The sequence below is a fragment of the Hemitrygon akajei genome, chromosome 9, assembly GCF_048418815.1.
Source record: "Hemitrygon akajei chromosome 9, sHemAka1.3, whole genome shotgun sequence".
In the NCBI taxonomy this organism is placed as follows: domain Eukaryota; kingdom Metazoa; phylum Chordata; class Chondrichthyes; order Myliobatiformes; family Dasyatidae; genus Hemitrygon; species Hemitrygon akajei.
The window spans coordinates 133,654,908-133,671,616 of NC_133132.1; the positions used below are offsets into that span (position 1 = coordinate 133,654,908).

Below are 16,709 nucleotides of genomic sequence, written 5' to 3' on the forward strand. Positions count from 1 at the left end.
CAGTCCTGATGAAGAGTCTTGGGCCAAGATGTCATCTGTGTATTCCTCTCCACAGATGTTGCTTAACCTGCTGAGTTCCTCCAGCATTTTGTGTGATGCCTTCAATAATTTTGTTGACTTACTTGAAATCTCTTTTCAGAGAGGAAAATTTGAACAATTTTACAAATTATGATCATCTTCAGATGGTCTTGACTTGCCTCTTATCCTTTTGAAATCACTCAAGGAATCCTCTTCTGGCTTCCAGTCCAACCAAGTGTTTCTCTTGGTAACTACATGGGTCCTGTTTCCATATCTATTCAGTTATTCCATGCCTTTATCTGTTTATCCCAACTACAATGCATTGTGTTAAAATTTAAGAGGTTTTAACTTTATCCAGGAGAACATTTTAATCTAGAAATTCTACAAATGCCAGATGGTTGATGCTATAGGGTGCAGAAGACCTTTTAGATAAGTTCAGTGGTGTTTTGTGCTCTGGCAAAAGGTCTGGGTTCAGTGGAGAGAAAGGACTGGCAGACAGTAGCCAATAATTAGGACCTGGAGTCAGGCAACTAGCATGGTAATTGATGCACCATCAATAACTCTTGGAGACTGGAAGTGAACGATAGGCTTTTATTAGCAGCAAAAGGGAGCACGACATCCCGAAGATTAAGGGAGGAGCAGTGCCCCAATCGCCTTTATACAGGGGTCTGTGGGAGGAGCCACAGGAGCAGTCAGCAGAGGGGCGTGTCCAGACAGGTATACATAGTTTACCACAGTAATGGATTTGAGGTGAGTGATCTATGGGTATCTGATCCAGAAGAAGGTCTTCAACAAGGGTGAGGATTAGGTTAAGTAACTATAGAAAGCTGGTTTGAGTGATGATGGTGGATGGGAATTGAAGGTTACAATATGGGCCTTTGCGATATTGAGGGAATTTCTAGATGGTCATTCTGGGTTGCCTCACTGATCAAGGTAGAGGAAGCTAGGCACCTGTACTGGAAGGGTTATTAAAAGAAAAATCAAGGCGGGGTATGTTGATGTAGTGTTGATACTGGCCTTGAAAAGTCAGAAGTAAGTTTGGAGCTTGTATTGCATGTGCTCCAGTTCAGCACTACTTTATTAAAATTAATTTGCCTCAGCAGTACCCACAGTCCCACAGTTTTTCAAAGACAGTTTTTCAGTAGAAATGATGCATTACCTATACAGAAAATCTATCACAGTATGTAATGATGGATTCACTCCAGAAATGAAACAGGCTGAATTTCAAGTGTCAAGAAATAAGTGAGAAATAGTCAAGATAGCATTTTTATTTTGAGTAAGATAAATTTTCAATTACTCAGTGCTGAATAAAGAAGAGAATTATTGTCTATGAATTTCCCAGTCCAAGAAGGTTTAAGTAGCTTTTGGTCTTGACTTGCTCCATTCCTCTACTTCACCATTCTCAAACTGTTCATAACCTTCATATGACACCATAAATGCCGTATCTATATCATTTGCCCTCAGCAACAACAGTTGTAAAGAGAAAAGTTTTGTTCTCCTTCATGTTTGCATCTCAATCTGCAGCTCAAACCAATGTTCATGATGATGACTTCATCATAGTTTTCTCCAACTTCTGTCTTGAATTCTATTTTAAGAGTTTTAAAATCACTCCTTGGTGATTTGCTAAATTGACTTCAGCCAGCGAGTAATGTTTGAATTGCTTCAAAAGGAAGATTCTGCCTCTAGCTTGATTGATAAGGTTGAAGCTCATTGAGCATAAAACTGTTTGAGTATCATTTATCAAGATTAAAGTTCATCTTCTATCTGAACACCATTTTCCTGCCCTATCCCCATATCTTTTCATTTCTTTAATGTCCAAAATTCTATCAGTCTCTGAATACTATAAGTATTTGTAGCTCAACAGCAATCCAGGGTAGAAAATAACTAACATTTTAAATTCTTGACTGTCAGTGTCAGGGCACCAGATTGATGGATCCTGTTTATTCTCTCTTCCTTCAGAGGTCACACTTCTGCCTCCCAATCTGCAGGAACTATTCCACTTCAGGATTTTGAAAAATGATAATTGGACCACTCACTAATTGCCTAGGCACATCTTTCAAAGCATGGGGGAATATTTATCAGGTTTCTGGGGATCTGTTTTCAGGTTCAGTCATTCAGTAGTAATTGTAGTATTTAATAATATTAATTCCTTTTACTTCCCCATCGGCACTGGCTCTTCAGTATTTCTGAAAGACATTTTGTGTCCTTGCTGTGAAGACAGAGGTTATTATTTATTTCCTTTGCCGTATCGTTTCTCCCCTGTTTGGCTGTAGGCCAACTGCATTTGCCCTCACTTGTATTTTCCTCTTTATATCCACTTCCAGCTTTGTTCCTCTTTCCCTTGACATTCTTTTCAGGGTTCCATGCCTCCTTTCCCTCCTCCTTTCTCTCCTCTTCCCCAACCTTGAAGGTAGTTTAACCCTCCTCACTCACAAATTCTAGCAAACTTCCTATGATATTGGCCCCAATCCTATTGAGGTGTAATCCATCCAAATTGTTCTGCTCTAACCTTCCATACTAATTAGGCATAAAATACTTTAACATGGATTGATTTTGCAAATGTTAAAGGTGCATTTGAATGCCTTGCACTTACGAGCAACCAAGCAAATTGTAAAACATGAACATTTTGTCATTACAAGGTCACCTTTCCCTTTTCAGTTTGTGTTTCTTTACATAAACAAAGACAACTTACATTGATCATATGATCAGTTCAAAGCTGTCTTAAACCTGACCCCTGGATAGAATGTGTTATAAAAACTGGAACCAAGGTCTATATTTGTTTTGGATTGGATCAGGTAAATTTTCTGCCAACTTCCGTAATAAAATTTACAAGAGTCTGACTATATAATGTGACAGTTTAATTGTCCATAAAATCAAAATACAGTGTCAGACAGCAAATGAAAAAGATGTGTTAATACTTTGGCTACAATTTTTCAATTGATTAGTCTTCTGAAAATATCTCTCAGTCATGGATTAACCTCTTAGGCATTTTCTATTTTAAAGTTAGAATCCTGATGTAGGATCTTGACTCGAGATGTTGGCAATTCTTTTCCTTTCTTTTTTAGTGCACGACCTGTTGAGTTCCTCCAGCAGTTCAAACTTTACATAATTTTACCTCGAAATTTTATTAATGTTGCTTGATTTTTGCTGTCCCCAGTTATGAAAGGTGTTTGTTCTTGAGAACTGGTGATAAAGTGAACTTTTTAAGGTCAGAAATGAACAATTTCAATGTGGGCTGATTCACATGAACACTTAACTGTGTGGTTTTCCCTGTGCAGTTACAATAGTACAGGATCAGAAAGTCTCACTTTTAAAGACTAGTTTCAAAGGCCTTATCAATGGATGTTGTATTGTTTGAAAAAGTATTTTATAAGTGTTAGTAAAATAAATTGCCATGTGAGCTTCCAAAGCAAATCTCTTCAGTGGCCTTTTGCTATGATCCAACAGTCTGCCTTTCTATGCTTATTTGACTAGAGCATGGATGTTATATATATATATATATATATGTATGTATATATATGTGTGTGTGTGTGTGTGTGTGTGTGTGTGTGTGTGTGTGTGTGTGTGTGTGTGTGTGTGTGTGTGTGTGTGTGTGTGTGTGTGTGTGTGTGTGTGTGTGTGTCTGTGTGTGTGTGTGTGTGTGTGTGTATATATATATATCTGTTTGATTATAGCAGGGAGGTTATATGTAAACATTTTTAAAGACTCGTTGTATTTTGAATAAACTAGCTTCTACCTCTATTCCACAATGCCTAAAAGTTTTGGAATTTTTTTTACAAACTTTCCTATCTTGAAAAATGCTATAAAATTTATGAAAAGATTTGAGTAAAATTAGATTCTCATAAGCCAGGTCATCCATAACTCAGGAAATCCCTGTACTGGAATTTAATTCCTCAACAGCACTGTGAGAATAACTTCAAGACATCCTGTAAGTGAATTAAGGTTTCACCCAAAAAGCTTCAAGCATAATTCAGTGCATTCTTCACAAACCATCCCAGTCATTGGCTAAGCATGAAAAGGAAGCAGTGTTACCCCGTGGAGTTTGTTAGTGAAGAGCATCTGATAAATTTATGGCATCCAGTTCTTAAAATAACTTCAAACGAATAGTAACTGTGCTGTGGTTGTTTCCCATTATTTGTTTCCCATATCCAAGATTATAAGCAAAGACACAGGAGAGACTATACAGATAGAGGGAGGGAGAATGTGAAGGTTTTGAAGGTGATCTTGAGATTTTAAGTCAATTCATGGATATACAGTATGCATTAAAGTAGTTTTAATGAGATTTTTAAAATTTATCTAAGTGCTCAGATATCAGGTATGGATACCTGATATGGAATCTTTGGTAAGGTAAAGTTTCTACCTGCCATATTGTAATTCTTCTAAAATGCTGACACCTCAGTATATATCTCATCGAAAGACACTATTGGATACATAAAATGACTTAGAATGCTAAGAATAATCTTGAAGAAAATTATGACTTGCCTTGCAATATTGAAGTTAATCATTTGAATTATTTAAATATTAACAAAATGACCCTTAAAAACCTGGAACTGTATATCCTGATAAAAGCCCAAACGTGTTACAGCCATTTAGGTGAAGGAATTTTGCCCTTACAGAATTCACAAATTAAAACCTGAATATTTAAGATACAGAATAAAGTTTATGTGAAAATAGTACACTTTATCTTATTTCAACTTGTGCTTCTTGAAACGTGCAGAACACATGGCTCCACGTTTTAAAAAAATAGTATATAGATCTTTTTCTAGGAACACAACTCCTTTGTAATGAGGGGGTTGCATGTATTTTTGTTTTGAAATTCACGACTCACCATTAAATTAGGCATGGTTGTTTTATGCACATATTTTGAAATGGAATTAAATGTTCAGTTTTAACTTTTACGAATGCTAGAAATTTAAAGGGATCATTCTGATTCCCGTAAGTATAAAGTTCAATGTCACATCTTGCTGGGAAAAAATAATTCACCAATTATATAGAAACATAGAACATATACAGTAAAAGTTTTTATTATTATCTCACTTAAAGTATGTGTATTTCAGTTTAATGTCTGTCTCAAGTTATGTTCAAGGGAAACATGAAGGGGAGTTTGCTCACTCAGAGGGGGTTGAGAGTGTGCAACGAACTGCCAGTGGAAGTGGTGAATGGGGTTTTGATTTTAATATTTAAGATAAGTTTGGATAAGTACATGGATGGGAGGTGTGTGGAGGCCAATGGTCCACATAGGACTAGGCAGAAAATAGACCAGCACGGACTAGATGGAGCAAAGAGATGGTTACTCTGCTGCAGTTCTCTATGGTTCTAAAGATCTCTGTTCATTTCAATGGATGACACAGCTTGGTGGATATTTTTAGTGTCACTGTTTTAAAATCTGGACTTATTCATTGAGCTTCTGAAGAAATAACAGATCTAATATACAATTGAGCTGTTACCTTGTTGTGTTGTGAGGTTTCAATGTGGCTAGAGTCGTTGCCGTATTTCCTTCAGACCTGAGAAAGGGAAGTTGGAGTAGGCATCATAACCTCATGCATCTACAGTACCTTGGTTGATTCTGCTCCAATTCCCTTTCCAAACTAACCCAAATATCTCAATTACTTGTCCTTTGGTCTAACTCTCAAATATTATCAGCAATAGAGCATCCACAGCTCTTTGAGTTGGAACATTCCAGAACGTCATGCTCTCTGAGAGAAGGTATTCTCCTCATTTGAAATGGCCCTTACATGGTGAGCCTTATTCTCAGGATCTCAACTCTCCATCCATGCCTCTCAGAGGGATTGACTACGATCAGAGAGAATTGTAGTCAATCCCTTTCAGAATTTTTTTATCACTATGAAATTATCTCAGTTGCAGAAAACCATCTTACTGAAATGCTCCTCACACAGCAACCTCCCAGGAGCCAATTGAGTGCATCTAATTCCGAAGGAAGCATATCTTATCGTAGTCCAAAATTGTAAGCACTTTCTTTTTAATGACCTGTATGGTTGCAAAAAGAGTTTTTAATTCTCTGTCCCTTATACCAAAGGACAGCAACCTTTGCATTGCTGATTGCATGCTGTACCTGCATGTTTACTTTCTGTATTTTTTGAAGCAGTGTATCCAGATCCCATATTTCCACCGTAACAAATTCCTTACCATTCAAAAACGTTGTTTTTCCATTCTTACTTCCATTTCACAATGTTATAATCTGTCTTGCCCAGCTGTTTTCTTGATCTAACCAGATAGTCACTCAGGATAGACATGCTTTTACTCGAGTTCTGTAGGTCCAGTGACTCAGACGCCAGTGGAAGTAGGTCATGAGGTGGACTTAAGGTTCTCATTTCCATCCGCCATAGGCCAGGATTTCCAACAAGACCGAGGGGATGTTACATATTTTCAAGGATGTTGCGAGAATGTCCCCTTTTTCTCTGTTCACCTGTCATGAAAGAACCTGGAGTACAATGTCTGGTTCAGGATTCTATTGCTGGGCATGAAATAATGTGGTCAGCAACTCAAAACAGATAGTCATCTCAGTGATGTAGTTGTTGACCTAGGAAGGGACTCTGATGTCAGTTCACTAATCATGCCAGTGGATTTGTAAGACTTTATGAGAGAGTATTGGTGATAATTCTCCATGCTTGCAGGTATCTCCTGCTGGTAGCTAACGTCTTATAAGTGTTCAGGAAGGCAGGAGTCAATGCTTTTGGTAGAACATGAGCTTTGAGCTTGTCGGAGCTTTGATTTGAGCTTGGTTTGAGCTTTCAAGCACCGTTTTCCCTAGTTGGCTAAAGATAGCACCCGTGAGAGCACCTTCAATAAAAAGTATTGCATTGCTTATTGACAGAGACTTATCATCACCTTCTCAAGGACAATTAGGAATGGGCAAAAATTGCTGGCCTTGGCAGAACAACCAGGTGCCAAAGGATGAATTAATTAACAAACAGTACATCTAGCATTGGTAAATACTTTCTCCATTTCAGACGATTTCTTTTTTGAATTTAACGCTTACAGTATATAGCATAGAGCAAGCAGTTAAAATTTTTTTTTAACACCGTTCTTGGTAATTCAGCAGAATCTCCCAGTACAATAACTAAATTCTATGGTGAAGCAAGATGCAGGTATAAAGACACCACAGAAGCTGGAAGTTGAGGTGAACAGTGATGCTGTATTGGGCAGTAAGCCCAGATCTTTAACAGTCTAACATCTCGTGTTAAAAGTGGAACTCCAGTTTAGTTTACTTCCGAAAGAGATGGTTTGCCTAATCAGCTTTTTTCTCGTTAAAACTTCCCAACTTCAAACATTGTCCATTGTCCTCTTCAAAGCTGTTATGAATTTTGCTCTGAAGAATCATACTAAGGGCTAATAAATATCAGACCCTTTCCTCTGTGCAAATCCCCCAAAATGAAATCAATAAACATTGCTTCCAATGCGTTTTGTAGGTGGAAGGGGAAATAATGCCGTCAACAGGAAGATATTAGTTTTGAAGTGAAACCACATATATTGCAAGCCTCAGCTGCATGATTTTAATTACCAGTACTTTGTTTGAAATGGTTTATTTAATGTTTGCATCTGAACTGTGAAGGAGATCAAGCTATTCTACTCCATTTATGAGTTTATTCTGAAACCTCAAAGGATGTTTAACTGATTCAAGTCCTTTCAATAGAATAGAAAGGAAAATGCTGTTTTCTATAGCAAGTCAATTTATGCATTTTAATAATCATAATCAAAATTATTCCTTTATGGTTCTTTGGATGCTTGAAATAAAAAACAAGAACAGAGGTAAACAGAGAACAGTACAGTGCACAGTCCCTTTGGCCCACAGAGTGTGCGCAGAACAGGATAACAAAATAAACTAAATCCTTTCTGCTTGCACAGAATTCATATATTCTTCCATTCCCTGCATATTGATGAATGAATACAAGAATATGAAACTTTAAGTGCAAAGTGGAAAAATATTCTTTTCCTCTTTGCATTCATAATTGCAAATTTCTGCTTGTCCATATTAGGCTGTCCATTCTACAGAGTGGCCGAAAAGCTCATTGTCCAATGAACTGGAAGCATCTGGCAGCTATACTGAAGATGACGAAGATAATGACTTTTACTCTGGTTCTGGTTCTGGTTCTGGTGGTGAGTGTTTCTTTTTAGTGTCATATCACTTCTAGATATTTTTATCTGGTTTTTCTTTTTGCTTCGAATTTTGATGCTGATAACACTTAGCCAGAGGTAACTCTTTAAAATTCTCACCAAGTAAAACTGTGAGAAAGGTGCTGACAAGGTGAGCTGTGCTGTTACAGGTAGGAAATCAGCTTGTCTTACCATCCTACTTTCCTTCCCCTTTACCAACTAGAGAAGCACCTATTGTTGCCATGGCAAGTAGGAGAATTTTTCCATAAATGCAATGTGCCACAAATTACCAGCATATTATGTGAGCCACGAGGAATGTACTGAGGCTTTCTGTAAGGAGAAAAGGAAAAAAAAAAATACAACAGATTCTGGTTAATTGGGCAATTGGATAATTGAGGCAGCCACTTATTTGGGACAACTCTTAAAGAACAAAAACTAATTGAAAAAATTACCATAATTCCCTTTGTTTATTTAGGACACTATGCTGTTTAATTGGGACGGGAGAATGTTGCTGACCAGTTTCCAACTAATGTCAGTGTCCGCACTTGTGTGGCTGTTAGAGTGACCAGTTTTTAAATGGCACGAGTTGCATCTGTTTGTGTGATCTTTGTCACTGAAACATGGTGAGGAAGAAGCAGCAGGATAATTCAGAACTGTTTTGGTCACTGTGGTTTCAAGTGTTCAGGCTTGGAGATGCCAGAAACAGGTGGGAGTGAAAATAAAACCATATCACTACTTCAGCAAGTTAGGAACTACAAAGAATTTGAAGGTATCCATTGTCATCTTGAATGTTACAATGCAAATAATGATTTAAAGGTTGCAATCTGTTGCAGTCTGTTATCTGCACTAGATGTCCACGTTGATTTTGTTTATTCCATACACTGGATGAATTCCTCTGTAGATTACCAATAGAAAATGAATGCACAGTTTTATAAGAGTTAGTAGTACTATTGTAGTGTTCTATTTTTTCTGTATTTCATTTAAATACATAATTTGTTATTCAATTTGTCTTTTATATACCTTTTTATCTATTTCCATGAAGCTTCAGCTAATGGGCTAAAATGTACTGGTCCTAATGTATCCCAATCAACCAGAATCCACTGTAACGGAATTTGTTTGTTCTGTTTGTCCTTAAGTTTGGGTCACCTCAGTACAGGAAGGATGTGGATACAATAGAAAGAGTGCAGAGGAAATTTACAAGGATGTTGCCTGGATTAGAGAGCGTGCCTTATAAGAATAGTGAACTTGGCTTTTTCTCCTTCGAGAACAGAGGATGAGAGTTGACCCGATGGGGTGTATAAGATGATGAGGGGCATTGATTGTGTGGTTAGGCAGGGGCTTTTTCCCAGGGCTGAAATGGCTAACACGAGGAGGCATAGTTTTAAAATGCTTGGAAGTAGGTATGGAGGGGATGTCAGGGGTGAGATTTTCATGCAGAGAGTGGTGTGTTGAATGCACTGCGGGCAATGGTGGAGGCAGATACAGTAGGGTCTTTTAAGAGCCTCTTAGATAGGTACATGGAACTCAGAAAAATAGAGGGCGATGCAGTAGGGCAATTCTAGGCAGTTTCTAGAGTAGGTTAAATTGTCAGCACAACATTGTGGGCCGAAGGGCCTGTAATGTGCTGTAAATTTCTATGTTCTATGCTAAGCTTTCTTTGTTTTCACCTGGATGCTGTATCTGCAAGCAAGGATGCCATGGTTAGTGTCATGGGTATATTCCATTACCAGCATCTGGAGAACATAATCAAGATTATGTGCCTGTAATGAAATGCACAGTTGCAATGATGCTAACGAGATGCTTATTGGTACCTGAGGCATCTGACAACTTCCGGTTTGAGACATAGTTAATCATGCATACATTCTACTCTGAAACAAGGCTAAGCATCTGAAAAGGGCACCATTCACCATGAACACCAGCTGGACTTTGTACATGTATCCTGATCCAGCTAGATTTGATTGCCCCAAATTTTGATTAAGATGGAGGTTTGTTTTGAATGAAAGAATCCTGAGGAGTTGGTGTTCATAGTACTCAGCAATGATTATGTTTACTGACACCATGTGATAGGGCAACTTTTGGACTTCGTACTCCTGGTAACCATTTATTACAACATGTTTAATAAAAGATTTCCTAGCGGCCAGGGAACTAATACCTCACCTTTTGCCCTTTTACCATTAGCAGAGCTTAAATGATGAGTGCAATCTAACTTTGCACCAATGAGTTTCAAAATTTTAGTCTAATTATTTTCTTTCGTTTTTTTTTGCAGATGGCTTTATGCTGGAAACAAGCTATTATGCTGAAAAAGCAGAGTATACAAAAACAGTTCCTTCAACAACTCCAAGCAGTTCACACTACTCAAGCCAAAAACCTGTAACTGAGATCTCAAGCCAAGATGTATCGAAAGATTTAAGCACAGTCCAAGTACATCCTGATGTGCTGGTTTTTAACACCACTACTGACACAACATTGACCACCACCCCTATGTCTTCCACTACTGTTTTAAAAAACATTGATGAGCATGTTCCTGAATTCACAACTAACAATTTCCTACCAAAGGGTGCTAATGCCAACTATGACACTACTGCTACTGTTACTCAAATGCATAGTGCTTCTCAAATGCGTACAACTAGATCTAACATTGCTCCCAGGATACTTGTCCATACAGCTGCTGTCGTCAAAGGAGAATCCTTTACGGTGTCAAGTGTGATTGCAGCAAATGAAATAACTACAACAGGACCAACGGAAGATAATATAACTGAGGAGGTGAGCTTTGAAAGAAAACTGAAGTGTAGATTACTTTGGTTGAAGAGGTTGTTCTTATTTAAATGAATTAATCCCACAATGGAATATTAAAGCCAGCTAATAAAACATTTTGGCCACTTTAGCCAAAAAATTAGTTTGTTGTAAATTCCTCTAAAGTAATTTAATGTTTTAATATAAAATATAAAATGACTAACTGTTAAATTAATATGTAAATAACAGTAATGATAATATACTTCTCTGGTCAGTAGTGCATCAAAATATTCAGATCAGAAGGATGACAATTCTATATAAAGCATCCTGACAACATTTTGATTTAAGGTGTAGAACATAAAGCAAACTTACTTTATGATTTCTCCTGCACTCCTCCACTTGGATCTGCACTACCCGTCCACTCTTTCAAGCTGCCTGACTGATTACTAGTAGACCTCCAGTCTGACACACAAAGTAGTCCTCATTCCAAAGTGAGCGTGTCAACAGGTAGATGAAGGCATTGGCCCCATGTTTTACTTCGGCTGCAAATTTGGCCTCCAGTCAGGTACACCAAGCCTGACATTTCCCTTCGTCTTTTACCTTCCACCCCAGCCACAAAGGCTATTTAAAGCTCCCCTGGCAGGGTCAGTCAAGGTGTTTTAACCAAGTAACATCTCAATCTGACCAGTGTCACAGTAAGCTGCAAATTCAATAATGCAGCCAGCTTGTCAAAATGAGTGGTGTAGAGTGATATCTCATGTCTACCAATGAAAATACACTTCTTGATATTGGGATAGAGTTTATACATTGGGTATTATAGCTTATTTTACGGCAAAGTATGAGCATTTTGAAATGTTCTTCCCAAATCTGATTTCCCATTATCAAAGATTAAATGAGCTAGTATAATGAAAGATCATTCTACAGTTTTTTTTAGCTTTCTTTAAACAGATTCCTTTTTGCTTCAGGACGTAGAGTTTGATTAATAATGATCAGCACAAAATTCAAACAACTTTCATCAATGCCAGTTAAGTAATCAAAAGCTGACTGCATTTTAGATATGTTAGCAAACTGAAATTGCTTCATTTGTGAACTTAAAATTCTTTTGTAAAATTTTTCATTGCTATTTTTCATCCAAAAAATCTGTTTTACTTTTTGGAGGTAATTCAAAAACTTCCATGGAAGTCCAACTAGCAATGGAGATAACTTCACAATGGGCTTATTGGTAGTTTTGCAGATGGGGCCTACTTTAATTATGTGGATATTACAACTAACATAGAAACATATAACATTTAAGGTATTTTTCTTTTATGATACAATGGTGTTGAGTTTTGAGTTTACACCCTGAAACTTTCGCTGCTTCAGCAACTCTGGTCGCAAAACCACCTTTTTCTAGTTTAGTATTTTGTGTAAATGTGAATAGTTGCATCAACGACTAAAATGCATGATCTTGAAGTATTCTTAAAGCAATGTAAAAATAAATTCAGCAAAAGGTTGATTATAATTAAAATCTTAAGTAATCTGAACTGCTTTATTTAGGATACAACGATAATAGAGGATTCAAACAATGATGCAATGAACGAGTATTTCGACAATGAAACAGCGGAGAGAATTAGTGTTCAGGAAGTAAAACCAGTTAAAGCAATTTTAGCCGATCAATCAAAAGAGGAACTCTCGCATAAAAACAGTACACCTCAGAGTCTTTTGGAAAGGCGTGAATTATTGGCAGGTATTTGCTTTTTATTTCCTATGGCAACCAATTTTTAAAAAAGTAGCAGATAAATATAGAAACCTCTGCAAAACTGCACATGATTCATCAGCACCCATAGAAGTATATTAACATCTTCTGATGAAGACACAGCTTTTCAGAAAGGAGCAGTATTGCTGAAATTCTGGTTTCAGGTTTGAATAACTGGCAATAAATTAGACTCAGTAGCCACTTTATTAAGTACACCAGTACATCTGCTTGATAATACAAATATATAAGAAGCCAATCATGCGACAGCAACTCACTGCATAAAAGCGTGCAGACATAGTCAAGAGGTTTCTTTGTTCAGACGAAACATCACAATGAGGAAGAGAGAATACGTACACAACGCTGGAAGAACTCAGCAGGTCAGGCAGCATCCGTGAGAAAAGAGTAGCCAACGTTTCGGGCCGAGACCGTTTATCAGGAATCAGGGTCTCGTCCCGAAACGTTGGATACTCTTTTCTCACGGATGCTGCCTGACCTGCTGAGTTCTTCCAGCGTTGTGCACGTATTCTTTGATCCACAGCATCTGCAGTTGTATTTTTGTACAATGAGGAAGAAATGTGATCTAAGTGACTTTGACTGTGAATGATTGTTGGTGCCAGACAGGGTGGTTTAGTATCTCAGGAACTGCAGATCTTCTAGGATTTTCATGCACAACAGTCTGTAGAGTTTACAGCGAATGGTGTGAAAAACAAAAAGAAAAACATCAAGTTATCAGCAGTTCTTTAGATGAAAACCCCTTGTTAATGAGAGAGGTCAGACGAGAATGGCCAGATTGGTTCAAACTGACAGGAAGGCGATAGTAACCACACATTACAACAGTGGTGTGCAGGAGAGCATCTCTGAATGCATAGCACATTGAACCTTGAAGTGGATAGGCAACCACAGCAGAACATACACTGAGTGGCAAGTTTACTAGGTACAGGAAGTATCTAATAAAGTGGGCTCTGGGTGTATTTTTCTCTATTTGAATAAAAGAGGCATTCACCAAAACTATGTTGTTAGTCACTCAGTCAACATTGTTTCCATGTAATCAATGTTCCTTTTATGCTATATATTTAAACCTTGCTGATAATTCTGTTACTTGTCACCTTATCAAAAACTTTTTGAAGTCAATACACACCATATCAATGCATTATCTTAACTGCATTCTCAGTTGCATCAAAAACACTATCAGTTGGTTAAGTATGATTTTCCTTTAGCAAATCCATGCAAACTTACAATTTGACTCTTAAAATGCTTCAGAGGTCTAGAGACAATTCTAGGATGCAGTCATTCCTATTCTTAAACCTTTCCAGTCGCACTAACTAACTTACTTTGTGTCGTTACTATCTTCTGCCTTCAGATTAAGAGGGCCAGTCGAACAGGAAACAGTGATGATAATGGTTATGTAGTGACAGATTGGATGAGTATTATGCATGCATTATGACCAAAGCAGCTCAAATTTGGGGCGTGGGATTTAATAATTATGATATGTTCTGTGGATAGTAGAATTTGGAACATCATTCACTATTACAGAATTCTCTGAGTTAACAAACAACATCTTTGCCTCTTTACCTTCAAGGTGCTGTTGCTGGAGGATTTGTGGGACTCATGATTGCTGTTTTGCTGATAGTAGTGTTGGTATATCGAATGAAGAAAAAGGATGAGGGAAGCTACACATTGGATGAATCTAAGCAACCCAATGGAGGCTACCAAAAGCCACAAAAGCAAGAAGAGTTCTATGCCTAACTTAGTCCTACAAGTTCTGCATTCTTCTTTTATGCCATAAGATCAAGTTGTATGTTTTTTCCTTTCTTTTCGCCTGCCTTACAAAATGCATCGGAAAACTGCCATTCTAGTCTTGATCTCTGTGATAGTTGTACTTTCTGACATTTTTGAGACAGGCAGAGATAATGTACTTGTTTAATGGGAAATATTGCAATTTGGCTTCTTAGGCAAGAAGACTTAGTTAAACTTTCACTTCAGTTTTTATATTCTGGTGGATAACAAAGTTAGGCTTTAATTTGAATCAAAAAAAAAGTTGGGAATCTACAGTACTAAATTGTAAAGCTGCAAAATGTCTACACATGTAAATTTTTGTAATGTAAAAATATTTACTAAATGGGAGGGATGGAAGGTGACAAAGAGATACTGATGTGATTTCAAACTATATGAAAGCTTATATGTATCTAATTATATAGGTATATAATATAGAGAAGACTGCTTGGCTATGCATTTGTTTATATTTTGTGTTGTAAAATGTGATTAACTGAGAAAATGCATTACCTTTTTAAAGAGCTGATATATGAATTGATATACTAATTTTAACAATTTCTCCAGTTTTTTTTGACAATTGAAGGATTAATTGGAAAATTATGTCCTTGTCAAATTGTCCAATTAATCAAAATAGGATGGCAGGAATAGTTGACATTTTCATGAGTTACTTTTTTTTTTATCCTGATGTTTTTCAGCTTCATTCCTGTCATCACTATGTTTATTGTAATATAACTAGTAATTGAAGTACCTGATCTATTTTAAAGAGCTGGATCTCAAAGTTTGTATAAGATGCAGTAGTTCTTGGATGATCCCTCCCAACTCCACCACCATTTTGCACAGGCAGGTTTTTTAAAAATTCCTGAACTTCACTTATCTTGGTGATCTAACTTAACTAAATAAAGTTGATACATTTTTTTAGATATTCCTTTTGTCTGCTTACTGTAAGTATACTGTAATTTCCTAATCTAGCACTACAGCTAGTTTATGCTGAGACTTTGAAAGGTCTACAAACAGAGTCATTTACTGAATGTGACAAGCAAAAAAGAAGTTGTGCACCTTTCTGTATAGATGGATATATAAGAGTGGAATTTTTACATAAAATAGCCTTTGTTGGAGAGGTTTCTTTTTCAACTGCCTCCCCAGTTCCTAAAAAAATTAATACGCATGATGATTTCCTGATTTTTTTCTTATCAACATCATGCATTTTGAAGCTGTTAATTGTGAGCAAATGGTTTATTATGTAAACAGTGGTGTGTGCCTCATGGTATCTTCCAGCTAATCCACTTGATTTAAATTCGGCTGTGAAATTGAGCTGTATTCACAACCTGATCCCTCTGCAGGATGAGATCTGTAGAACACTTTTAAGGTAACAAAGATTAAAACATACAATTATTTTTTGTACAACAGAAATAGTAGTCAATTTGAGGATTGAACCATTTGTAACTACCAAAAAAAGGCCAGTTATCAAAAGATTTAATTAAACATAGGGATTGAGACTTAGTGATTAATTCCTTAAGTGTTGAAGTATGTATGATGGTTTCTATTTATTACCTGTGCTATTTCTATATGTATCAAGCAATAAAATCACTTTGGCACACTATTTACTGTGATTTGTGAATATGACCACTGTTCTGGATTTTTTGTGAGTGATTTGAAATGTTACCACTGTACCAAATAAGCTGAGGAGCAAAATTTTATTTTTAAACTCCAACCTATCCAATTGCTATTAAAATCTCCAAATTCCAAAATTTCCTGACATTTTTCGACGTAGGGATAGCAGGTGTGAGAGTCTGCTCCAGTCTTCATACTTATATGCAGGCTGAGGTAGGGCTTGGAGCAGGATCAGGTTGGTGTCCTATTTCCGCTTGTTCCAAAGCACTCTTACCACGTCTCAATCTCTTTCATTACCCCTGATATAAGGGAGAAACAGAATCAGTCTGGTTCATAATGATTATTTACCAATAGATTAGATGCTGTTCAATAATTAGCTAAGAATCTTATTGCAAAAGATGCACTCCAGATCCCAGAAGGAATAGAACTTATTAAATGAACTGACCAGACTTTTAAGACCTTCATGAAATTAAAGGCATGAGGAAGTAAGTTACAGTAAATAGTCTAAATTAAATTTTGGACATCAGACTTGTGACCACAAAAGAACTTTCCACGCCCTTGCCGTTAAAAACACTTCAATTTTATGCAGCGAATCATTAATACCCAAAACATTCCTGGAGCTTGTTGCATTGCAAGAATGCATTCATAGGTTAATTTAGCAGAAACTTCAAGTTCAAGTTCAAGTCAGAACACAGAATAGGACAAGACAGGAACAGGCCCTTTA

The 16,709-nt window shown here is 37.0% G+C and overlaps 1 protein-coding gene across 1 annotated transcript in view; it reads left to right on the forward strand.

Moving 5' to 3' along the window:
- LOC140733545 (uncharacterized) overlaps positions 1-15,974 on the forward strand; it is a 48,984-nt gene extending 33,010 nt beyond the window's left edge. The window contains exons 2-5 of the mRNA XM_073057007.1: positions 8,016-8,136; positions 10,400-10,896; positions 12,403-12,592; positions 14,181-15,974. Coding sequence (XP_072913108.1) covers positions 8,016-8,136; positions 10,400-10,896; positions 12,403-12,592; positions 14,181-14,347 — 975 coding nt within the window. The 3' untranslated portion in view covers positions 14,348-15,974. The remainder of the gene's footprint in view (positions 1-8,015; positions 8,137-10,399; positions 10,897-12,402; positions 12,593-14,180) is intronic.
- Positions 15,975-16,709: the final 735 nt, after the last annotated feature.